This window comes from Vanessa atalanta, chromosome 26, assembly GCF_905147765.1.
Source record: "Vanessa atalanta chromosome 26, ilVanAtal1.2, whole genome shotgun sequence".
In the NCBI taxonomy this organism is placed as follows: domain Eukaryota; kingdom Metazoa; phylum Arthropoda; class Insecta; order Lepidoptera; family Nymphalidae; genus Vanessa; species Vanessa atalanta.
In genome coordinates, this window is record NC_061896.1 from 6,294,532 (window position 1) to 6,321,849 (window position 27,318).

At 34.3% G+C, this 27,318-nt stretch overlaps 2 protein-coding genes across 3 annotated transcripts in view; one reads left to right on the forward strand and one right to left on the reverse strand.

Annotated features, from left to right (window-relative positions):
* Positions 1-11,189, forward strand: part of LOC125074069 (serine/threonine-protein kinase Genghis Khan) — a 40,217-nt gene extending 29,028 nt beyond the window's left edge. For both annotated transcript variants that reach the window (XM_047685294.1, XM_047685295.1), the window contains 14 exons: positions 446-572; positions 810-950; positions 1,140-1,359; positions 1,452-1,618; positions 1,735-2,113; positions 2,398-2,490; positions 2,686-2,808; positions 3,342-3,441; positions 3,652-3,802; positions 4,243-4,315; positions 4,389-4,458; positions 4,790-4,889; positions 5,359-5,438; positions 5,689-11,189. In XM_047685294.1, coding sequence (XP_047541250.1) covers positions 446-572; positions 810-950; positions 1,140-1,359; positions 1,452-1,618; positions 1,735-2,113; positions 2,398-2,490; positions 2,686-2,808; positions 3,342-3,441; positions 3,652-3,802; positions 4,243-4,315; positions 4,389-4,458; positions 4,790-4,889; positions 5,359-5,436 — 1,822 coding nt within the window. In that variant the 3' untranslated portion in view covers positions 5,437-5,438; positions 5,689-11,189. The remainder of the gene's footprint in view (positions 1-445; positions 573-809; positions 951-1,139; positions 1,360-1,451; positions 1,619-1,734; positions 2,114-2,397; positions 2,491-2,685; positions 2,809-3,341; positions 3,442-3,651; positions 3,803-4,242; positions 4,316-4,388; positions 4,459-4,789; positions 4,890-5,358; positions 5,439-5,688) is intronic.
* Positions 11,190-13,188: 1,999 nt separating this feature from the next.
* On the reverse strand, positions 13,189-24,918 carry LOC125074050 (thioredoxin-related transmembrane protein 1-like). Its single transcript, XM_047685271.1, has 7 exons — positions 24,766-24,918; positions 19,388-19,555; positions 16,120-16,294; positions 15,714-15,815; positions 15,260-15,379; positions 14,957-15,031; positions 13,189-14,617 (listed from the first exon to the last, which is right to left on the reverse strand). The coding sequence occupies exons 1-7, from the start codon at positions 24,915-24,917 to the stop codon at positions 14,522-14,524; spliced, it is 888 nt and encodes a 295-aa protein (XP_047541227.1). The 5' UTR covers position 24,918; the 3' UTR covers positions 13,189-14,521.
* Positions 24,919-27,318: the final 2,400 nt, after the last annotated feature.

The following is a 27,318-nucleotide window of genomic DNA, read 5'->3' on the forward strand; positions in this document are numbered from 1 at the left end:
TTATGTTTTTAAATTGTGAAGGTAATTATTTATTAAAGAATTAATGGTTACAACTACAAGCTGATTCCAGTATTAACATTAATGTTATATATTGTTATGTTGATATGTCGTGGAACATCCCTTGGAACTAAGTTGTTTTCGCTATATTATGTATGAAATAACAGGCACAATGGAATAATTTATTCTAACAATGTTTGAAAATATATAAAAGAAAAAACAAAAAATTGTAATTTCAAATCCCGTGTGGATTAACACAATAAAAAAAAATAAGAGTTTGAATTATGTTATATTAAATGGTATATAATAAAATGAGAAAGATTGAGAAATGTCGCCTGATTTCTGCCAGTTCACTCGTAAACGAACTTCGTTCCAATATGTAAGATATTAAACATAATGAAACATTTTACTATTTTTTTTGTTATCGTAATATATTTTTTATTTCCAGAAACGCGTTACCGTCGGTATGTGTGAGTCAAGTATTAGACATGCGGGATCCCGAGTTCAGTGTGACGTCGGTTAAGGACTCTGACGTCATTCATGCGAGCAAGCGTGACATACCGTGCATATTTAGGGTGAGGGGTTTGATTTATTTTCATATCCAACTACTGTCTAGTAAATAAACGTAACTAAGCTTTAATAAATTATCGAAAACTTTTATAGTTCTACTATAATCTTAAACATTAATATTATATATTTGATAATAATAGATAAGCTATTACCTATATTGTTTGTAGTACAAAAACAGTTCTTGATTAGAAAAAAAATGTTAATTTATATTAACTTTAAACGATTATATGACGTGTTCATAGATATCAACGTCTCAACTCGAAGGCGGGAAGAGATTCCATACGCTGATGTTAGCCGAGTCGGAGTCCGAAAAGACGAAATGGGTGGTCGCACTCAGCGAGCTACACAGGATATTGAAGAGAAACAATTTACCTGACAAATATGTGAGTACCGCTATGTATGTATGTGACTGATTATTATTTCACCTTTGATTCCACTATTAATCACTAGTGTTAATGAAGGAACCACCACCTCGCCTACTGTTATCATCAAATATAATTAAACTATAAATTTGAAGTTACTCGCTGAATGGAATAGTAATCTCGCATAATGATAACGAGCGTCGTGCGCAGGTGTACAGCGCGGCGTGCGTGGCGGAGGCGAGCGGCGCGGGCGCGGGCGCGGCGGCCGTGCGCGGCGCCACGTGCGCGTGCGTGCTGGAGGGCGCGCGCGTGTGCCTGGGGGGGGACTTCGGCCTGGCGCTGCTGGACCTGGAGCGCGCCGAGCTCGTGCCGCGCCGCGCGCACGCGCCCGTGCACCGCCTGCGCTACGTGCCGCACGAGCAGCTGCTGGGTGGGTGCTCTGTTTATATATATATCGTTTCATATCCAAATTGTGAAAAATTGCTCCTTCGAGCCTGATTACATTTGTCGAACTATTGACAGTGGTAATCGCCGGTCGAGGTCGAAACGTGCGTCTCGTGCCTATCAGAGCGTTGGAGTGTCCCGAGGCGGAGAGCGTGAAGCTGGCCGAGGCGAAGGGCGCAGTGGACGTCGCCGTCGGTGAGCTCAACTCGTCGGCATACGGGTTCGCCGTTGTGTGTAAACGTCAGGTTGGTAAAGAATTTTTTTATGATATAAAAATTACTCCATTCTACTGTTCTGGAACCGCCGTCGGTTCCGCGTACGAGACGCGACCGAAGTAAGACGGGCTCGGCTGGTCCGGCAGAACTCGTGGGCCGTGCTGGTGTACGAGATCACGCGCACGGCGGCGCGGCGGCAGCGCGTGGCGGAGCTGCGGCCCACGGCGCCCGTGCTGAGCGTGCAGCTGCTGCGCGGCCGCCTGCTGCTGGGCTACCGCGGCGGGCTGGTGGCGCACGTGCTGCGCGCGCACCACGAGCAGCCGCAGGCGCCGCCCGCCGCGCTCGTGCACCCCGAGAACCAGGTGGGCGTGTTCCTGGCGCACTCGGGGGCGCGGCCGCTGGTGGCGCGGCCGGCGGGCGCCGACTGGCTGCTGGTGTTCAGCGCGCTGGCGCTCTACGTGGACCGCGCCGGCCTGCGCGCGCGCGACACCGAGCTCATGTACACGGCGCACCCCGTCTACCACGGTGAGGCCCCTTGAGTGATCTCCTTCTGTCTGTCTGGCTGTCGGTTGCTCTTACACGGCTAAACCACTGAATCGTATTAGGTGAAAAACTGTATCAAACAAGCTTAAACCTACACTACACTTCATTTTACCTAACACCTGACGATCAACCCTCGTGGCCGGGGGTGACAACTTATATTTATGTATTACGTTTTCAATAAAATTTATATAACCATTTGTCCTAAATAACCACTTTCCGTTTTTGACAAGATATAATCTCACTGTCATTTAAATATTTCATTTCAGCCATCAACGATACACATCTACTAATATTTACGACATCACACATCGACATCTACGAGATCGACTCTGGAGAGTGGGTGCAGACTATTAATTTACGTGAGTCGAAATACGTTCAATTTTATTCGTTCATAGTAATTTCTAATCCTAGTATAAGTTTAATTTGAATAAAGAATTATAAAAAAGAAATAAAGAGCATTTTAGATATTAGCGTGTGAATATCTAGTAAGACTAGACTAGACTAGACTAGACTAGACTAGACTAGACTGGGTAATGAGCGTGGCGTGTGTGCAGCCAACGCGCGGCCGCTGGACGAGGCGGGCTGGATCGTGCTGGTGGGCGGCGCGGGGGCGGCCACCTTCCCCTTCTCGGCCGACGCCGCGCCCTACCTCGTGTACCTGCGCCCGCTGCTCGCGCGTGAGTCTCGCCCTCTACGCTGACACTTGTATATGCATTATGTTGCCATGACATTTCAAAAATAGGTTGCATATCATTTAAAAATGTATTTTTTTTTTAAACAGTATAGATGTAATCGCTCACGAAGTCGCGTCCCTTCACTTGAAAATATCAGAGTTCATTAGTATTAAATGACGCTCCTGTTTATGAGATGTGTTTATGCACGTGATACGACTGAGTAGAGACAACAAAAAAATACAATTGAGATTATTTTAAAATTATTATTTTACAATTATTTGAAAATAATTTTAATATAATTAAATTATCGTGAGAAGAAGCATCGTTGGAGTGAATAGATCTATATTTTAAATCGATTATTTTCGTTACAATTAAAATTTCGAATCAGCGATAACGCTTGACGCTTCAAATGAATTTATAAAATTATATTCGATCAAATTTAATTCCCTGTATCCATATAAATAATAAATATTTTCATTTCATTTTACTTAGCTATACTTATTGAATAAAAATAGTGAACGTATTTTTTCTTTTAGCCGGTCCTCTAAATCTAGAGTTGACGTCGTACGGAACGAATAAGCGTCGTTTCTCGGTGCGGGAACAATCACACCAAGCGATAGAGGCTCATAACAGATTGTAAGTTCGTTTTTAATTGTTAATTTCACGTTATATTACGTTCTTACTTAATTAAAATAAGAAAAAAAATCCCATTGTACGTTAAAGAATATACAGCCTACTTGAATCACAGGACAGGTACAAATAAACAACTTTGATATTAAATTGACGCAAATTCAAAGTTTAGTTTACAAAAGTCTGCCCCCCCCCCCTAACGCGGAGTGCCCGCAGGTCGGAGCGGCGCTCGCGGCTGATCTCGGCGCCGTCCAACTTCGCGCACGTGTCGCACATGGGGCCGGGCGACGGCATCCGCTCGCAGCGCCTGCTCGACCTGCCCACCACGCTGGAGACCGCCGACCGCGACCACCACGACCACCATCAGGTGCGCCCACGCTACCACGCTACCTTGCTACCTTGCTACTCAAAACTGTACTATTGGTTGTTATAACGGGAGAAATTAAATTTGATAGTATTGTTAAAAATATTAACCAATTTTTAAATCGCTAATGCCTCAGGAATCTCGGCAACCAAGATGCTTTGTCCCTTATGTCTGTAATTACACTGAGTCAAACAGGCATTCATGTGGCGGCTTGGCGGTAGAGTATATGAGTAGACCTAGACGGGCACGCACAAAACCCTACCATCAAGTTAATTAGAATTTTGGATGAATTATTACTAGAATACTAAACACTTGCTCTATGCTAGGTCCCCTTGAGAATGATATGGCCGGTGTATCAAGTACAAGCGTTTGGATGCGTTTGATTTTAAAATTCGAATCGGATACCTAAGACGACACCTATTAATTAGACGTTACTTTCGCAGATGTTCGGCAGCCGAGACAGCAGCAAGCGGACGTCGCCGCTGACGATATCTCACCCCACCGGCTCTTACAACGGTACGGTGTGGCCCAGGAGTGCCCCTGGTGGGTCGTTATGCGAGAGTACTGACCAACGTGTGCGTGTCCGCAGGCTCGTGGCGCGCGCGCTCGCGGGACGCGCCGCAGGAGGCGCCGCCCTCGCCGCCGCACCGCATGGAGCGGTACGCTGCGCCCCCCCCCCCCTACTCTACACTACGCTACACTACACTATACTATTCCACACCGATACAAATCGTTTATTGACTACTACTGTCAAGTGAATTAGATAAAGAATGGTTGTATTATTAGTAAAAAGAAGTCCACTGAGATTAATCAGTAGTTATTTAAAAATATTGAATAACTATAATGCGCTTAAACAGTGCGGTTATTTCAATAAATAAATTTAATTACGTGTGACTTCATTGTAAGAGTAGCAATGACGGAATCGAGTAATAAAACGTTTCACTGAATTAACTACTAATTGCACGTGATGACGAGATGTTCTCCGCGCAGGTCACTGGGCGGCGGCTCGTGCGGCAGCGGGTCGGCGCTGGAGCGCTGCCTGACGCCGCTCAGCCTCGGCAGCATGAGCTCGCTGCATGACGTGCTCAAGGTAAACGCCCAACAAAGACCCCCCCCACACACAGACAACCTGCTCGTTGCATGTCATTGATCGAAACCTTGAATAATCTCTGTCATTCATTATGGATTGTCGTTATGATTTAAGTTGTTGAAAGGAATAGTGTTATATATCTTAAGATATATTAATCAAGAGCGAAGCCAGAGTTATCAATACTCCTTTTTACGCTAAACTGTACCCAATCATTATTATTTTAACACCAAACGGCAATAATTGCAAAAGTAATATAATATTTTAATATCTAAGGGCGGTGGATATATCGTTAGGTTTGCAGTTTAGTGATCTGATGCCAATAAGTCTCACTTCTGTCTCGGGCCGTATTATCAAGGCATTGTGTTTTAATTATTTCGTGATTTAAAATGTTAAAATACTAATATATTATTAAAATACCTGATACACAATCTTGTAGATAAATCATAATATATTGTATGTATGTGCGTAGATGGGGACGGATGTGGGCGATGGGGCGCAGTCCGAGGACAGCAGCGGAGCCTCCCCGCCGCATCCCGCGGAGCCCTGATGGTGAGTTCGCAATCTTAGCGAAAACACCGACACTGGAAATTAACTTGTGAGATAATTCGTTCCAGTGTACGTACACTTTGTTGTGCGTAATTCTTCTTTATGGCGATATACTAAGACGTTGTACGATAGCATAAGGACCAATTTTCTTTCTCTTTTCTCTGCATGAAAATATACCTTCCACCTCACCAAAATCAAAGGAACTGCACCATGTTAGATATTAAAAGTGTTAATCAAGATTTTTATTTTTCAGAAGCCAGCTGGACACGTATTGGAAAATCGATATGTCCAGATTCTACGCTTGTTTCTGTTGAAAGGGGAACGTGTTACTCAATAACCGACCTTATGTTAACGAAATAAGGACGTTAGTTCGTTTACCATGCATCGTGATATGTGTATAAGATTATATATTATAAATAAACCGCTAGGTGTTTTAGCTAAGTAAAGGATATATAATAATGACTGAAGGAGAACTGGTTACATAAAAATCTAAACAATTGCTAAAATAAATCAATCACAAATTATTCTTAAAGTGTCGTGTAAAGATCTGACAGTTTTAAATATAGAATTGACAATAATGTAAATACAAACGTAACGTCAAGCTACGACCCTCACGTTCCACGCACGCACGTCCAGCGCACGCGTGTTACGCACGCACGCTGTACGCACTGATCTCGACGTATAAATTCGATATTCGATCAAAGTATATGGTTTGTGTTAGATCATGTGTTTTTGATTTATATCAATGAATAAAATTAAAAAAAAAGGGGCCATTGTCCTTTGTATTATATACGATATAATTTTATTATTCTTATTCTGAAAAGTATTTAAGGCAGTTGTTCCTGAACTCTTTGATTTATGTATTTTGTTTTTGATATGATGTCATAAAGTAGTCGTCACTATATTTTTTAATTAATTGAGAAAAAGGTAGGTTAGTTCTTGAAAAATAGTACATGATTGAAAAGAGAAGCATTATTATATCATTATTAATCTTCTCGTGTAATTCTTGAAGCACTAGGTTACCTCAGATCACGGATTGAGAGCAATTGGTCTTAGGTCTACGAACATGATTCACGTGTGTGTATCTGTGCGTTAGTGTGGGTCGGACAGCTTTACTTCATAATAATAAAAATAATGTTTCGAACAAAGGAACCATCCAAATCCTTTTCAGATTCACACGTCGATTATGTACGCGAATGTACACTCAACATAAACATATTAAGACTTCATTTGATTCATACCGCTTCCATTTTCATCCATACAAGCGTAATATTGTATTGCCTATGAACAAAATTTCGACTATTGACTTAAAGGAGGCTATTCCAGTAGTTTATAACGTATCTAACCTTTAACTTAGCTGAGACATGTAGTCGATAAATTACAATGATGTTGTCATTGTAAAATAGACTGTATGCTGTACGAAATTATATATATATTACAACGACAAACAATTCTTCCATAGTTACAATTAAATTAAAATAAAAACATTAACTACGTTACACGAATAATAATAGAAAAATATAAAATATTCAAATTTAATCTTTAATAAACGCGTATTAAATCGGTTATCTCTTTCGCACGTTTGTAATTTATCAAGAGAAAAAGGGACGGAAGTATAAATTAATGACTATTGTTAAATTCATAATAATAAACCGTGTAAGCTTGTGATTAATTATATACTATTTGGACATAAAGACACAAAAAAACCGTAAAATGTCTTCACAATATTAATCGGAATTTTGTTAAATTGTAAGTGTTATTAACTTCATATAAAGAATTATTTGATCTCGTGTATAGTATGCTTGGACTATCAGAATTAAATATTTTGTTTTTTCATCAATCATCGGTCGACGTCGATAAATTGGTGTAGTAGCTTCGGCTGATCGATAGTTACTGGTCGATAAAACGTCGATTAAACATCGATTTATCGACATGATCTTTAGTATTGCTTGAAATGTATCGATGATCGGGTACAGTCAGGAAGAGTCAACGTGAGTCTTCGTATGACGTAACTTTCCCGGATGGTAACTGTGAGGTTGTTACGGTTCGAGGCGGATTGATATCGAATGGAATCAAATAAATATCTATGCAGTTGAATAATACTCCATAATACCGATTTAACGACTTATATCAAGAAATATTTGATTGCAACAGTTGCTACGCTCTAACCGTAACAGTTCCACTGAACTGATGCATAATGACTGATGAGATTTATAGCATTCCACCATCGATCTATTAAAATGAACTTAACTCATTACTGACATTGGTCCAAGACGTACAGATTAAAAATAGTCCATATCATAAATTGCATTAAGTTCAAATTAATACGCGTTTTTAACACAATCAACAGTTTTCTGTATTTGAATTTTTATATTTAAATATATATGTATATTTATATATTCAAGTGTAAATTAAGAACACGTGTTATATATAGAGTTTGGTTCCTAAATATATATGTGTAAAAAGTTTGCAATATAAATATAATGATGATATATAATCTCGGGGTGATATGTACCCCCAAAAATATTTACTAAGCCAAGGGTTAAATTGATTATTGAATCCGTTTATGTCATAATATATTCCAACTCGTATAGAATATAAATACATATTACTTGATACTAAAAAAAAAACACCTTACGAGTTCTTAAGTAATTAATGTTGCTATATACTTCAGACTGTTGATGTTCCAGTGTTGGGCTAAAGCCTCCTCCCTCTATGAAGAGAAGGTTTGGAACTAATTCCAGCACGCTGTTTCAATGCGGATGGTGGATACACGTGTGGCCGAATTTCATTGATATAAGACATGTAGGTTTCCTCACGATGTTTTCCTTTATCCGGCGATAGCTCGAAATGAACTATAAACATAAATTTAGCACATATAAACTCAGTGGTGCTTGCCTGGATTTGTATCCGCAATCATCGGTTAAGATGCGTTTTAATTCATCGGCCATCTCGGATCTTTCGGTATGTGTTAGATGAAATTCTTCTTCATGATTATCAACCAATCCGCTGTGTAGCATTGTGGTGAAATAATGTCCAAACTTACTCCTTAAGGGGAGCCCATTGCCCAACTGTGGGACACTTACAGGTCTAGAATCCTTTATGATTATAACATTTTTATCATTGTTTGTATAAAAAAATAATAAACAAAGAAACGTTGATTATGAATTTAGGATATATTGCGGCGTAACTGCATTCAAGGGGGGGGGGGTGTATGGGTCATTCGAGCCCCTTTTTCTAATATCAGGTGTTTGAAAACCCCTTTTTTTGGCTGTAATGGTATATATGTAATACAAAAATACCTTCCAATATAAGATAATAATATTTAGTAGTTAGTATTTTAAATAACATTTAACCCAAAGTGGCTTGTAGGTCAATTAATAACAAGTATATTGTACCGACACTGATGTCCGTCGGTCCGTGCACTCGGAGTAACATATATATATATATATATGTTACCCATATATACGATATATATACGATATCCCTTGTACCGTTGGGGCACCAACAATAAAATTCTATCCCAAATCGTTCCGAGTTAATAAAGAATAACACGGGAATAAATTGCGTTTAAATATTAGCAACTCCTCAGGTCTGGATTAGGATTTATATACTTCTTGATTTGATACGCTTTAATAATGATATAATGTCGTGATTATTCACAGAAGTGAAACTTCTTTGGACGTACTGAAAGTTAATTACAAAGCCGCCTTCAGCTTATGAACTTTTGACTCGTAATAAAGAAGATATGATGTAAAGAAGTTTTACTTCCAAGCTCATTAACTTGCAAGCGATATTTTTTTTTTATATATTTAAATAATCATAAATAATATTTACGTACCCGCGGCATATTAAATTATATGATTTAGGATATAAGTTTTAACCAAAACTATTTATTTCGCTTCTGAAAATTTATAAGGCTATAAAATACTCTGAGGTCGTCGTTTGTAGTTCTACCATTAATGCACCGCCGATTAATGTTTAGATATTAGTTTAAATTTGAGATGACGCCTCTATTTTTAGGTTAAAAATGGCAATTTATTCTTAATACTAGCACATTAGGTCTGTCTGTCTGTTTCGTTTACTTAAACTTGATTAATTGTGTAATTAAAAGCGTCCTGTGTCCACTCTTAAAATCAGGGTTGCCAAAAATAACTTTTTAATTCTTTGAAAATAAATTGACTAGCGTTTTTTTTTCAATGTATATTGAAGGCACTCTTGTAATAGCTAGGAAAGCTAGACTTGAAAGTAATAACCTAAACACTGCCAAAATATGTTTTTATTGAGTGCTATACTAAGCACTCTACTACACGTGTGGTAAGCAAATATGACCAATTTACGTAATAATAATAATTAACTTAATAATTACTTATGACTTTTTACTTGTTTCATTAACAGACCTAATCATAGGTTCTTTTTAAATTAAATACACAAAGTATTTTAATTGTCTAGCGTTTTTTTTTTATTAAATAAATATTAGTAACCATTTTTTTTATGTAATGATTTAGTTAATGTACTTTTTTCTCATCGCGATTGTGAATTAGTGTTAAGTAGAAGTGTAATTAATTATTAATGATCTAGTCTTTTTGTTTGTTTTTTTTTATGACGTCGAATATTCGACCGTGTATCGTATTTAAGGATTATTTTAATGTCGCTTAGACGAATGAGATTTTTTTTTTAGAATAAAATGTATAATATTCACTAATTTTTTTTTAACAGATGTGACGCTTTCTCGATTTTCGTTTAAAATTTAAGCTAAAAATTATAATCAATTCTCGCGCGTTGACGATGAACGCATCCAAAGATCTGTCTTATTTATCGACGATGTATTAATTAGTAACGTAAGATGATTTTTTTTTAAATCTTGTACAAGAACTGATTCGTATCGTATATAATATTTTATTGGTAAAAAAATTATTCGAGAATTTCAGTGACACATTCCGCTCATTAACGTCTTAATGAAAGCGTTTGATATTATTTAAATTTAGAGCAATACATTAAAATAATGATTATATTTGAGTCTTAACAACAAAAAAAAAAAAACGAATGTGTTAAATGCATATACCATGTTTTACATTACAAAAGTCGGTTTGACTAATAATTGGCATAATGGGAACCTAATAAACCGTAAAAAGAAAACTAAATTGTTACTACGTAGTATAAGTATGAAATGAAATCGTATTGTTAAAGTATTTCGAAAAGTTCTCGCGGACGTTAACGTATAGTACGTAGATTTTGCTAAATTTCAGATATTTTTAATAAGAAATAAACTTATGCATTTTATATACGTGAATAGAATTTGAAATTGTATACTATCGTTATATCTAATGTTAAGGAGACGAAATGTGGACATGCAATCGAATAACAATAACAGCGTGAAGATTAAATATAATTTGTCTATGGGATCAACCATAAAGAAATTATAGCAAGGACGTAACAAGGACTTTTGGCGAAAGAAAAGTAAATAAAGAGTGTGTATTACGCAAGGGATGTTTTTTTATATTGAGATATATTGTATGTTAATGTTCGGTTACTAAGGATAACCCGGGGGAAGCAAAAGCATCGTCCTGTCTACGACCTTGTAATAGTGAACTCATTCAATTTGTATGTCCGTGTGTTGACTCTTGTTCTATATAAATTATTCACAAATAATCGTCACTCGTTCAATAACACATAAAGGACATTATTTACTTATGATTTTTTTTTAACTTATCAGATTATATAGTTATATTTTGATGTCTTGTATTTGTAAATTTAAATTTTTGTATTATTGTAACTATTTGATAGACAAAAATTTAATTTACCTTATGTGTGTATATCAAACATTTTATGTATTATAATTATTTTTTTATATAATTATTTCTATAACTTTTTAAAAAAAATAGGTTACGATGTATTGTTTCTTATTTTAAAAAACATGTGTTAGTATGAACAAAAAATATTTATGTAATGTATTTCCTATAAAGTATAATACAAATAAATATAAGTAAATAATGTCCGTTTAATTCAATAGTATTACATTAAAACGCTTCTCGAATCACAGTTACTGCTTTAACTGATGCTTGCGACTTGTAACAATATGTATTGAATTATACACAAATATTTATACAATCGAATACGTATAATTATGTTGTTTAAATGCTTAAATATATGTAAAAAATATAGTTCCGTTGCATGAAATATGAGCACCTATATAATTGTATTCGCTGACGAAAAACTATTAGATTTAACAAAAGTAATAATGAATTAATCTTCCTTGTATTTAGTCTCGTAGCCGCTATTATAATTTTTATGTAAATCTAAATTATTGACTAATATTAAATTGCAATTACGTGAAATTATATCAATACTTAATTATTTCATGTAAATATCTGAATAAAGAAAATTGAATTATTTAGACGTTTCATTTATAAGTTCCTGTTTCGTGTTCGATGATATTGAAGGTGTTTGGAGAGTAGGTACTATAAATGAAGTATAATTATTAATAATTGAATATGTTATATATTCAATCACGCCATTTGGGGTGTATATGAAGTACGCATGTACTCATGTCAGTCCCAAATGTCAAAGTCTCCAACCATGCTTTTTGCTTAATGTGCTTATTTCGTATAAGATACAAACCAAATTTTGTTATTCACGTTGTAAGAATTTTATTTATAATAAATTTATCTATGACATTTCATGATGAGTAATCAAATATATATACGGAAACCTCAGTAAGTCGAACTACTGAAGTTTGAAGATTTGACTTTAAACAAAAAAAAATTTAATCCCCAAGTCAATTAATATTATCTCCTCATCATCAGCATAAAATATCTGTTTCCAAAATTACACAGTGGCAATTACGAAAGCTATCTAAATTAAAATGCTTGCCATTCTATTCTAAGCCCAGTCTCTTAGGAAAACGTTGCAAAAATGTTATTGAGTTTGCCCAAGAATCGCAGTAGCAATCTGTACCGACCTGTGGTACATCTATACTAATATTAAAAATTAAATTCGAAAGTGACTTTGGTTAGGCATAAGTATGTCCTTCCTTGGAGCTCAAGCTTACTTCATACTAAATTTCAGCAGAAACTTATCAGTCTTTATGTTGCTCTTACACGGTAAAGCCATTAAATCGAATTTGATGAAAATTGGCAAAGTCAAAAATATTTATTCAATATTTTAATTTCGTTACACTTCCTAATTGATCCATCATCGGTACGAAAATAAACACCTCGGACCTGAGAAGAACCGGATAGAGAAACAAAGCAGTGTTTTTTAATTTTCCAATTTTTGTTCAAATAATAACAAAAAAAAAACTTTATTAGAAACAGCCTGGGGCGATCATCTCATTCCCAAGGTGTGCAATCAGGCAACTAAGAAGTCATTAGTTTTGTAATAACATTTAGCACACAAGCGCTCTAACAACTTATTTTAAATTTTACAATTGAATATTTTTAAACGTTTTCTAACCTAACCCTGCGTCGGGTAATTGATATAACAAGGTTATGCTTGTTTCCAGTTTTAATAGATTTTGCGTTACATACATAACACTATTAAAAAAAAGTTCGAGAAGCGACAGACATTATTATAATTTCTTTAAATTTATATCTTAACGAATCTTTTGGCAGGTTATAGATTGCAAGTATAGCCCTCTTCTGCAGTACTGATGGTATTAATATCGGCTGCAATAACACTAATATGCCAGCAAAGCAGCGCGCAACAAATAGTTAAATAAGAAATGAAAGCAGAGGAAAATAAAAACACACAATATAAATACAATTATTTTATTAGCGAGCCACTAGTTGTTAGTTACAGTCGCAACATTAAAATAGTCTAGTCTTTGTACAAGGCAATTTTGTCAACAACGGCACTCGACAGCAAACATCACACTCAAACTGAGATTATAATATATTTTTGTTATAAAAAACGTAGTTTAATTCCTGCTGTCCTTCCACACGACGCCGTAACGTATATATTTTAATTTTATTCATTAAACCTAGAAAAAGATTATTAATAAGACTTCAGCGTTCTTTTAAAATGAGATATTTAGGAAGCTTTGTAAATATAAAACCTTTTATATTTGGGAATGTAAAAGAATTTCGAATCTTGAAATGTTTCGTTAACTGTGTATAAAATGAAATTATATTATAATTTAATACTAAAAATAATACTTTTATAGCAACGGTGCAAGTGGCTTACTTCGAATAAAAAAGTCGGTGCAATTTTTTTGTTCAACCATTAGTGACAACCCTAAGATAATTTTAATTTTTCATTACACTCATTGAATTACCACTTCTTCTTTCTAATGTAAATCAACGATGCAAGAAAGAGATAAAACATTGTTTAAGTAACCATCAAACAACATGTACGAGCAAGGCCTACACTAACTGAAATCTCTTCGAAATAAATGCACATATGTATTGAGCGTTAGAAACAATATTTTAACTGTAATTTACTGATATATTTAAAAACTATCATTTATTGAACATTTTAATTTACGTACATATTTTGGTACTTTTCTATCTATATAACAGGTAAGAGATTTATCGATTTCAAATTTTAATTTTTTTTTGATAAGTGTCGAAACTATACAATACTTGATAGAAATAATTTACCGTCGTCATGGTAACGTCATGACAGATCCGCAAACAGATGACTTAAGTGCCGACTAAGAGCTTGTTATTAAAAATATAATAAAAATACATTAGTGTTAAGAGTTTGAAGTGTTCGTGATTATAACTATGTCTTGGTAAAAAAGCCTTAACGATGTTAAACGCAATTATACATATAACATTATATGACTATGTTATAAGTTACATTATATAATAAATTCAGTATTTAAACGTTCGATTTTATTGGCATTTGTTGTTTCAGCGTCCATTTGTCATATAATACATATTGTATATTTCATTGAATAATTTGTAACAATCTCTTTGTAAACTATTATTTATATATTTAAGCCGTTTAAATATAATTTTATTTCATATATTAAATTACGTAATCCTTTAGGATGTAATCGTTTCAACAAAATAACATATCGCCTCTTTCAAAACAAATTTAGACGGCTCCCTCTCTCAGTAACAACATGCCCCCCCCCCCCCCTAGTCCGCCTTGCGCGACCGGCGCTTGCGCAGCTCGGGCTTGTCGGCGCACTTGGCGTCGTCGCCGCCCGCCTTCTCCTTGTCGTCTTCCGAGGTCTGCAAATACATGCATTTCATTGTTTTATGGTATTAGAAAAATACAGACAACTATACATCATTTATGTAGTCTTACAACTATGGATCGGTATTATACGAGTTGCATTGAATATTAAACTACCCTCGATTTGGAATAACAATTCTGCCGAGAAGCACCAACGAGAAAGTTAGTATTTACATAATTATATGAGAGTATTTGTGGACATTTATTTCCAACACTAAGCACAATGGACTGATCAATCTCGAACATTACCTTCGATAAGAGTTAGCTACGTCACTAATTACTCTTAAATCAAAGACTCGTTTCCGTGTTAAACTTTATTATCAGATATAACTCACATCGCTGGGCGAGTTCTTCTCTGCGTCGCTGTCTAGTAGTTCTGCGTCGTCGACGATGTCGTCGTTGATCAACTCCTGAAAAAGTTAAGATATTTTTTTTAGATTAAAAAAGGAAGCTCTGTATGTTTGTATGCGTGCCATATATTTTTAATTTTATAATTGATCTGAAATTAAGAAAATCATAGTAGTAAGTTACGGTTTGCAATCGACACTTTCCAACACTCGCGAGATACATTACTAACGGTCTTTACAAATTTAGTGACATTCAAAACATAAAACATCACTATAAACGTTTCAACGAACCTGATCGTCATCAGACTTCCTCCCGTCTTGTTCCCGCTTCCTGTCGACCTCAGCTTGGCTCACGAGCACCTTCTCAGGCCTCCTCGGAGGATAGAGGAGATCTATTACGCAGACCAACAACTGAAAAATAAATTTCAATAATTATTCTTAATTGCTCATCGTATATAAATCAAACTATGGTTGAAAGTGATCAGTCCTAACTAACATTATAAATGCGAACAGGTTACCGTCTCATCGGATTACGACATTGAGCATGGATTTACTAACTTGTGTTTGCGCGCACATTTTCACAATAAGTAATTGCGATTTGTCGCCGATTTTTTGGTGTCTAAATTCAGCAGGGAATATATGTAGACATATATAAGAATAACTCGTAGGAGTATGTGCATCAAACAAAAACAGAGGTAAGAATTTACCAAGAATGTTAATTTTATTATGGAGACAGGGGCATTACCAATCCGAGTAGAGCTCCGACGAATATTGTGGCGATGGCGAAGATGAGGTAGGAGCCCCACGTCGGCAGACCATACGTCTCCATAAGCATGGTGTGAACACCCTGTATATCAGAAATGAGTAAATTAGGAATAAAATAGATTACATACATGTCTATATTTAATATATACTAAAATATTATATATATATATATATATATATATGAATGACTGACCACGTCATATGGAGCCAAAAACAAAACCTACACAACAATACAGCGATTTAGTTGCTTGATAGTGGTATTTGTATCACACAATGGCAGACTGTTATCAAACTGGTTTCCATATTATACATGATAAATTAAAAAAAAAAAAAAAAACTTTTTGGAACACATGCCGTATAATATTCTAAAATAATTTCTTACTCACTCTTAAGGCCTGGCTGAGTTTGAAGAAGTGTGCAACGAGACCCATCTGGAAGGAATGCGGTGCTTTCCACGAAGGTATGGCGTCTGTCTTCTTCCACTTGCCACGTTCAACGTAATCTATCATCGCGTCTGCATCACGTGGACCCTTGTATTGACGGAATTCGCCTTCCTTTACGCTGTAATAACAAGAAATATATAATCAATACACAAGTACCGTAAAACAAACATTAAGACACTCGGTATAAGCTCACCAACTACCAAACTATGAAAGCTATCAATTATATAAAAAATATTCTTTTGCAGGTTGCTCTCAGGTCTGAGGTATTTACCGTTGGGTATCTTCTACATTGTAAGACATTATTCAAACCAAACTTCTAAAGATTAAAAAATAACATTCCACAATATTGTAAATGTGCCAACTTCGATTTTAAAAGATCTCAAGAGCAACAAATGACGCCAATTGTAAGTGTCATGTAATACTTGGGTTTATATGTCGGAAGTCGGGATTATTAGCGAACAAAAAACATATTTAAATAAATCCTTAAGATAATACTTAAGTCCATTATGACATATAAATTCCAAGAAGAGACGCAATAAAGCGAAGAAATAACAACGAAAAATAAAACTTAAGGAGATCCAGTTTGTTAAAGCTCTTCTTGGCGGTGCTAGCCAATATCTTAAAATTTAGCTTTTAATTTTAACCGGGACGATTCTGGTCTAATTATTAATGGTCATCGCCTTTACAGTTTGTGTTTTGCTGTTCATGTTATTCTGTTGGAAGTTCTTGAAATTATCAAAATCAAATCGGTGGTAATAACCGGGACCTCGGAGTGGAATAGTCATGAAAACCGATGTACACACTACTCGACCACGGAGGTCATCAAAACTTATTTACTGACTAAACTTATACGATTCTGTTCTCTGTTAAAGGCAAAGTTAATAAAGACTAATTAATTTATATTATTATAAACTCTCGGACCAAATTAAGATATTTTAAGACAAACATTTAATAGCATATTATTTGCTCAAATTTAGTCTCAGCCCGCGTCAAAAATTGTCTTGTTATTAAATTCATGCACGAGCGACTACCTGCAGATCAGTAGGTGGTTTTTATATTGAATTCGATTCGGGGCACCTTGAAATAAAGTTTCAACAACTACCAAATTGGAAGTTTAAAATGTCTATTCGTTCTTAGATTTACAACAAGCAAAACCGTTAGCAGACGTTATCCTTGTTTGAACATCCCTCTCCATGCATAAACCTCGTAACCGATTTAGATTAAATTTGGTATGGTGATTTGAGTCCCGGGGAAGGACGTAGCGAGATGGCCTAGTGGTTAGAACGCATGCATCACAATCGATGTTTACGGGTTCAAACCCAGGCAAGCATTATAAACCATATCATACTTGGGCGATGAAATCTGCATGTATTTAATTTCAACGAAATTCTGCCACGTATGTATCCGCCAACTCGCATAGGAACAGCGTGGTGGTATACGCTCCAAAACCTTCTCCTCAAAGGAAGAGGAGGCTTTAGCCCAGCAGTAGGAAATTTACAGGCTCTTAATGTATGTATGTATAAAGAACAGTTAGTTTTTTAATAGGTTAGTTTTTAATTACGGAAGTAATCTTTTCAAGGACCACTGAGATCACTGAGAGATTGATAATTGAATATACTAATAATTACACTACTACTATTATTGATGCAAAATAAAGTCTGTCTGTAACGCTTTCACGGCTAAGCCACTGAACAGATTCTGATCAAAATTGGTACGTAGTAAGCTTAATTCCCAAGAAAGGACATGGGCCACTTCTTTTAATTCACCCCTCGAGGTAAAGTGCGGGATGAAACTGCTGTAAAGTTTCATAAAACATCCGAAACGAGCTGCATATTCTAGTAAAGTATATCAGTTTAGTAGTTTTCAGTCAGGAAACACGTAAAAAAACTTCTCAGTCTTAATAAAAACGCTTATTAATGAATACGATACATTTGCGAACTCATACATATTGAATAACATTTGAAATTCAATTCTCGTCAGAGCGCGACTGTACGGGGGCTGTGGTCTCGTCTTTCATCTACCAAGCCAATCCAATTCAGTGACTCATCGCCAACTTTCGAAAACTGTAAACCTTGAAAATTTACATGTAGTTTGATACGAAAGGATTTCTTTACACAGCGGACGTATTTGTTAATAAATTATATATAAATCGTGTGCATCTTAACCGATGATTTCGGGTTCAAACCCAGGCAGGCACCGCTGAATTTTCATGTGTTTAATTTGTGTTTATAATTCATCTCGTGCTCGGCGGTGTATTCCACCAACCCGATTGGAGCAGCGTGGTGGAATATGCTCTAAACCTTCTCCTCAAAGAGAGAGGAGGCCTTTAGCCCAGCAGTGGGAAAATTTACAGGCTGCTAATGCTTGTACTGATAAACGGTACCAAAACTCACCTCCCAATTCTCCATGAAATAAACTAGTTTTTATTTTATTTTTAATAATTATCTTGGCAAATGTTCTACTATTTACAGGTAGTTTAACATGTGTGTAAATTATAACACATGTTTAAAACTTGAAAGAGTAAAATATAAAAAAATATTACAGTTTTATATATAAAACTCATCCCACGAATTTAATATGATGGATCAATAATTACAAGGGTTTAAATAAACTTAGTTAAATTACAAATGGTAGTCTTCTTATTGATTAAAAAATACGTCTCATTTTGACTTCACACAACAACACACGAGGGATTATTGTTAATGAGTTTATGTACAGTCACATTGACGTATGACGTATTATAATTTTAAAAGGCAGGAGACATAACATACATATATAATTGTATTTAACTAACATGACTGTATTTTTAGAGGTTGAAAAAAAGTACCTACTGAGTTTCTTGCCGGTTCTTCTCGGTAGAATCTACATTCCGAAACGGTGGTAGCTTTACTTTAAATAGTTTTTTAAATGACGATTCAAAAATGCTTGTAAAAGCCTACTTGAATAATGTATATTTTGATTTGATTTGCTTTGAAAAGTATTTAATTGTATTTAAGTATTTAATAGTATTAAAAAAACATTTTAGGAATTCTTGGATATTACTAAACCAGAGCATCTCCTCAGGTTTGAGGAATTTCTTTTCGAACCCGTGATAGACTTTTGACATTAAATTGTAACGCTTCTATATTGAATAAAGATCTTGAGGACTTTGTTACGAATTGTTAGGCTGAGAAATTGTGTGTAATTATAAAATGTATATTAATATACTCACTGAAATATCGTGGGCAACGCTGTGACCACAAATCGGCCACTGAGCCCCGGCGACTTGGTGACGTCGACGGCCGCCGCCTTCATCGCCAAGTTCTTGTTCCTGGCGCGGTTGGATAGATCCTTCCATGCCGGTGCGAGGGCGTTGCACGCGGGACACCAGGGGGCGTAACTGGGGAATAATGTCACTTGTGCTTTAATATTGTAATTATTCCCAAAATTAATCTGAGCTTATTGAGTAATGATTGTGTTAATTTTTGTGCATAATTAAATATATTCATAGCAGATGCATAAGTTAAAAAGTAAGTGTCAAAAAATATGTAAAAATTAAAAAAAGTAACGACGCAATCTCTTGTTCGTCCCGGACGGATGTTTTCATGTCTTAATATCTTTGTCTAAAAGTATTAAAGCACTTAATTTGTACCAAACAGCATGTTGAAATGGATACCACGCAAACGAGGTATATCTTCATTCCATTTGATTTAAAGGTCTAAATGCACCCGCTGGATCCCGCAAATACCTGAATCAAGCGGGACTGTCATTTTTTAAATACAATTGCAGTATCAGGAAAAAATAATTAAAATTTTAGTCAAGAATCAATAAAACAAAATGTCAATCGTTAAAAAAAATCGGTGCCGATAACCTAAACGGTTATGTAATCTTACTGCCCAAAGATCATGACTATTCATTCCGCCTACAAATAGATAACCGGCAAACTGTTTGTTTGCTGATAATATTTAATTTGTTTACTTACGCACTAAATGTTACGTTCATGTTTTGTATCTTTACTTCCTTAACATTAACAGATTGTTCTTACTAATACGCTTTATTTTAAATCAATTGCAGTTGCTTAATTTATGCTATATTTAGCATATAGGCAACCTGATGGTAAGTGGTCACCACCGCCCATAGACAATGGCGCTGTAAGAAATATTAACCATTCCTTACATCGCCAATGCGCCACCAACTTTGGCAACGAAGATTTTATATCCCTTGTGCCTGGAGTTACACAATCTCACTCACTTTTCAAACCGGAACACAACAATACCGAGTATTGGTGCTTGGCAGGAGAATATCTGATGAGTGGGTGGCACCTACCCATACGGGCTCGCACAAAGCCCTACACCAAGTGTAATTCTTACTTAAAAATAAACAGAAAATGGACAAATCAAAACATCACCCCCAGAATTCCGAATCATGCGTGACAATAGCACCACGGGTCTAATTACGGATTTAAACATCGTCTTCCTTTTTGTTGATTTAAAGGAAAATGTCGTAAAATAAATGTATTATTTATATACTTTGTTTTGATACTGGCTACCCGCCCCGGCTTCGCACGAGTACAAGAACGATCTTTAAACAACTTTTAGATTGAAAACATAAAAAAAAAATCTTGATCTTTTTTTCTATCTAGGAAAGTTGTAATTCTCGGCTTTCCTATACTATAATAGGCATGTATTATAAATATAAGATATATCTCTTGAATCAATCTGTTTATTGAAGTAAAAAATCAAAATCCGTTGTGTAGTTAATAACATCTAAACGCACAGACGGCGGGAAGCGGCTTCGTCTTATACTACGTAGATATTACGTAACTATCTCACCTACGTTAAGCAGCTCCGTGGGCCGTGCCGTGATCAAAATCGGTCTGAGTGGGACCGTGACTATATTGGTTTTGCAAGTCTGGAGAAGCGTTTTCACTTGTGCACATCATGCCCAACGCTAGTCGCCCTTAGAGTATGGCACCCTTGGCCTAAATCACGTTTGGAGGACATTCATGAATTAATCAAATCAACCCCATCGAGTTCTATAAAATTTCAAATGGTCATATAACATTTGTTACAAATAAACAACTACCATGCGTCCCTATACTTGATTTTGTTCATTGTTAAGCAATAATTATCGACTATGAAGTCAGACAGGTGTTCGAGGCAATGATGTCAGTCGCCATTCAATGTGCGCACATTTTGATTATTGCGTTTAAAGTTTAAATACGAATTAGATATATTTTAAATACATTCAGAAACTAATAGTTTTTTTTAAAAAACACGTGTTGTCAAATAACATTAAATTTTTTTTCATTACATTCGACTGAACCATATTTCGCAAATCCAATAGAAGTTAACTTTATACAAGTATATTTACAACTATTGAATTCATAATATCAAAACATTAAATTAAATTATTTTAAATTTACGATTGTCAGTCACCAACGAAAATAAACGGCAATAATATCGCTAATTATAAATTTTCGACGGTGGTAACACATATTTATGATAATTAAATCCAATAAAGTAATTATTTATTTATGCATTATATTCAACATATTCATGTTACTGTAAAAGTTTGAACTACGGTAAATCTTAGGATTAAATTTTAGGTTAGGTTAGGTTGGAATGGTAAGTCGCGGTAGCATGCGTAAGCGATCCCGTGGCGCCCGCCGAAAGACGGAGAGGGTACCGCTGGTTTTTTAGTGGGTAAACCCGGCTTACCTTGGCGCACTCGGCGTCCAGGGCTCCGGGGAGTCCCACACACACTCCCACTTACCATCACGTGGGGGAAGAGCGTAAAGCGTTTTTCCAGCGAGAAAAAAAAAATGGTTGTAATGGTAAAAGTCCGAAAAATTCGTCCCTTTATAATAATATACTTACCAACTCATGTCGATAAATCTTAGGTTTTACTGGATCTTAAGATTTACCTTAGTTCGAGCTTTTACAGTAACATACATACTGCACGTTTTTTAATATGTCGTACAACAACTGCATAAAAAGAAGTTTAATTGAACTCCAAAAGCGTTAAATTAATTGATAAGACTGATACTGTGTCGTCGTAAGGCAAAATCATATCTTAAACAAATATAAAAAAAAAAAATCACGATCAATGTTCAAAGCAACGATCAAAATTTTTTTATATAATAATATACAATATATCCCTATCATTTATCTACATATTTATGTGTTTACGGTTAAATGAATTATTTAAATATACAATGCTAGTTAATCAAAGTCCGAAACCTACCTACTGATAATAATTGGAAATCTATCACTAGTTCGTTTATTTATTGAGAAAGGTTATGGACTATCACATCACGCTATCAAGAGGGCGGAGCGGTGACGTATCGAAGGCGTCAGGGCCGCATTTAAAGGTCTTGAGGTGCTGGGGCAACAAAGCAAACGACCAACAGAGCAGTGGAGGCCCCTTATTATTATTTTACAAATTAATTTCAACAATTTCATTTCTGTCAGTGAAGTTTGTCAATAATTTATTTACTCTCTGTATCAATAACTTTTAAAACAGTAATTAATGATTTAACACAATTTAACTATATCTACATATATCAGATATATTACACTAAAATTATTAACACATCGGAACTATGTGAGTCTCTATGGTGGGGCCCCTTTCTTGTGGAGGCCCCAAGGCGTTTGCCCACCTCTGAATCCGGTACTGGTGGACGTAAAGCAGTAACATAAACAAACCTTATATTTACCTATTCCATGCATTTCCTTAAAGCTCTGCTATATTATATCCACTTATATATTTTTTTATATTACAACACAATTTCACTTGAATATTTATACCCACTTCAATTTAACGTCCAAAGCTCTAATAACAACTTCACATTCAAAACGTCATCATTATATGCAAATCCATGATGGACATCATAGATTATTCAAGATCTCGACCAATGATATTGCATCAATTCAATGTCAAACTTGTTTATTTACTATTCTCATGGTTGGAATAGATTATGGATAGTATTTTAAAGTATGTTTTTGTTTATAGCACACTTGTTAGTTATTTTATTAGTAGTCGCAGAAATCATACATAAAATATTGTCAACCAAGTCACAACACAAATTAAAGAATAATACAAATTATATATTTTTTTTATTTGTTTGATAATAAATTACTATCCTTATATTTATAAGGATAGTAATTTAGAGATAAATTACTATATAAAATAGAGATTATTCTTATGTATTTACATAAGAATAATCTCTGACATAAAGGACAAAGCCCGAGTTTTGTCACTTAAAACATAACATGTGCGTTATTTATGTTCAATGTAATAAACCCTTAACAATTTTAAATTGTTTGTCAAACTTAAGACATAAGTTATTAATTTTTGCTTTCATTTAACAAACTTAAGTAATTAAAAAACTAACTGTATATTTATACCTAGACCCAAATAAATTTATCTTATATGAAATTTTGTGAGGACATTGCAACATATTGAATTGTTTGGTACAGAAGTTATGGTGTGCACGGAACATTTATAGTATTTGATTTACGTTCATTATAAACAAGTGATAGCATTGTTATTAAACAGTGTTTAATAAAAGCTATATTTTAGATAAATATGTTATGATGACAAGTAGAACTGTGGTTATTAATAGTATAATAGAAAAACAAATGTCATATAGTTAAATCTAGAACAGTCTATTTATTATTTTTTATGAACTGAATGTATGAAATAACCTATGTATGTCATCAGCTTCATTTTAAGCGCAAGTGCTTGTATGTTAATTGCAGCGGAGCACTAGTTCTAGCGATTTGAATGACCAAAAAAAGTGTTATTAGCAAATTAAGTCGCATCTTTAAAATATCATTTAGTGTAAAATATAAGAGATGAAAAATTTACATTATTTAATTCTCTTTTAAGACGATAGGTTGCATTGTAATTTTTGTACTGATTGCTCATAAGTTCTCTAAGGCCTTTATTTATTGATGATTATCTATGTGACTTTTATTATTGGTCATTGATTTACTTAAAAAAAAAAGAATCACGTTAGATTCAATAAGTATTCATGAATAAATAAAAAATATTATTGTGATCTATGTATGGTCAAGTATTTTATTCTTAATAGTGGTGATTTAAAACTCTTTAGGCAAATAAAAATAAAGGCATCGTTCCTATTACATCATTCGTCACAGTACAATAATTTAAGCCGTAAAAAATATATCGACTAACAACATTATATCAATTTTAACAATGACTCACGTTACACGACACCGAAATTTAATTGAATGCCAATTAGACTGTTTCTGTGTTGTAAGAAATGTGATATTTGAAAAAAAAGTGCTTTTATTATATGTGAGGACAATAGATGGGTATGCGACACGGTAACCAAAACGGTGCTTAGACCTTAACGGCCTTGTGATAGTTTATTGAACCCAATCTGAATGAATAGACAAAGTTGAACCACACAAAAAAAAAATCTATAAGAATATTTAATGTTTAACGTAAAAAAGGGTTTCAGTTTAGATATTGTTATGTTTTATCGTCAATTCAAAATGATCAAAAAATTGTTTTTTTTTTCTTCTGAAAGCCTGACACGTTCTGAAATATTATAATGTACCGGTAAAGGAAAACACTCACAATTCGACCATCCATTCCCCATCGAGGATTTGTCTCCAATTGTCTTCATCTAATTCTACATTTGCACTCGCTAATCTTGTAAAACAACATAAAAATACAAATAAATAAAATAATATATTGAACACTTGCGGAATCTTGTTGAGGCGCGCCATGTCTAATTTTGTAAACAGTGTTGCAAATTTACATAAGATTTTAAAATACGATAGAATTGCACGTATAAAAAATACTATTGTAATAAATATTTATTATGAATACAACGTGTATATTAAAATATTTATTCAACAAAAATATCTATTATATATCAATTTATTTTATAATTCCATTTACTTTATTAAACTAAATATTTTATAACAGACGGATATCGTTAATATTCCGCTAGATGGCCTTAATGTGTAACTTTCGAACTGTGTAAGTTACATTAGAGACATACTAGATGTCTCTAGTAGGTAAGAAAAAATAGTTTACATATGTAATAGATATTTATGTACGTTTTATTTTTTAAATAATTTAATTTAGAATAAATCAAAACGTGTGATGCTTAACTATTTTAATGTAAATTGAGTTTTGATATTTACTTTTAAAAGTTTATTTAAACATTATTACATCAAATAAATACATAGGTTTAAATTCCTAAAATTTTCGTTATTTTATAAATATTTAACTACCTATTTGTTTATAATTAGTAAAGTAAATTATCTAATCAAAATACTTGTAAGTCTAGTATTGTTTTCGTAACCCAATAGGTGTGTCGGCCATCGACAGAAGCCTCACGCCGACGTCACCTGAGCCGTGACTGCGATAGCGGAAGAATGTAGGAAATGTGAGGGTTCGAGTTTCTTTGATTTTTGTTTATTTTTTCACTCATTATGAGTAACATTAATTCATTATGCTTTTGTCAATCATCAATACAAGTGTCAAATATTAGGGATCTGTGTCTCTCACACAGATGTACCTATGATAATAGATACGTTTTTGGACAACGTTCCCATCAAATAAATGCTGAAAAAATGCTAATGCATTAATTGCTTATTATCGTGCTCTAAAGCTGTAATGACAATCCCTACTTGAACAGCGAGGCGAACTGAGAAAGTTTACAAAGGGAAGATATGATAATATTAGTACTCGTTTTGCTATCGTACTGAAAATGCAAAGAAAGAATGCCTTCAACGCTAAAATGGTACTTTTGGAAAGAGCTTTTCTTTAATGACATGCCCTGTGCAGCTGACAAGTCTCGCTTAAGCTGACATTAGCTGATGTCAACCAGAATAAAAAAAACATATATCAATAGGAATAAAAAAAATGGATTTTTTTAAGTAACTCATAATAACTAAGTACTTATTTCATTTTTAATTTGAAACACGAGTCAGTTTTTTAGAAAAACATTTTTATAAATAATAAGAAATACATGTAAATTTATTCCGCAAATTTTTTTATCAAAAAATACAAAGAAAATTTACGACAAATTTCGATACGTGCGAATTTACGATTTTACGGACATTTTTTTTAAAGTTGCGAAGTATCCGCACTAGATGACGCTGATGAAGTTAAGTAAAAACAGGATCGACCGATAGTTTATTTTTTTACAATGTATGGTATTTTACAAAAAGAATACGTAGAATTATTTGTAATTATGAATTATTTATTAAAAAAATATAAAAACTTTTTACTTATTTTAAAAATATATAGGATACGAAACTATAAGTATATACTTATATATTAACTAGTTGATGTCGTTTTAGGGGTTCGTTGTTAGTTTTTGTGTAGCCTATGGAGTTCAAGCTTGCTTCGTAACAAATTTCATCCAATTCGGTTCAATGTTTTGGCCGTGAAAGAGCAACACACAGAGTTATTTTCGCATTTATAATATTAGTATCTATACTATACCGTATCTATACGGCGTTGACGTTTGATTCTTAATTTCATAAGATTAGTTGTAATAAATAGTTGTTGTAATAATAGTTAAAACCTTGAGTATTTAGGAATAATACCTTACGTTACTTTATTAATAAAATGAATGTAATCACGACGTATTTGTTTGTGTAAAACTTATAGCTTACGTAATTGATAAAAAAACCTCAGCGCGATATTAAACGAATGCTGAATGGGACTTCTGAAAAATCGTAGGTAAATATTTATTCCTTAGAAGATTCGATTAAACAAAATAAGTATCTAAATTGATTCATAATCATTAAATCAATTAATAAAATATATACAATTATACGTGTACGAGACAGAAATATATCGACTTTTATTTTAGATAATTTGTTGATTTTTACTTAGGTACCTACGCAAAGTAAAAACGCTGAGCATCATCTACTTTTTTCACACTAATCATTTTATTCTATTTAGTTCTAGAATCTACCACAGGTAAAAAATGATATACAAAAAAAATACTTAAATGCCCTGAACGAATGGACGAATGAATGAATGTATACCCAGAATCACTCGGAAAAAAGTAATGATTCTAACGATACTCCATACAAGTAAATTTATTCAGGCGTCTAAAAGTTGAATAAACTCGCATACATACGTTCGTGTGTGATACTCAAAACC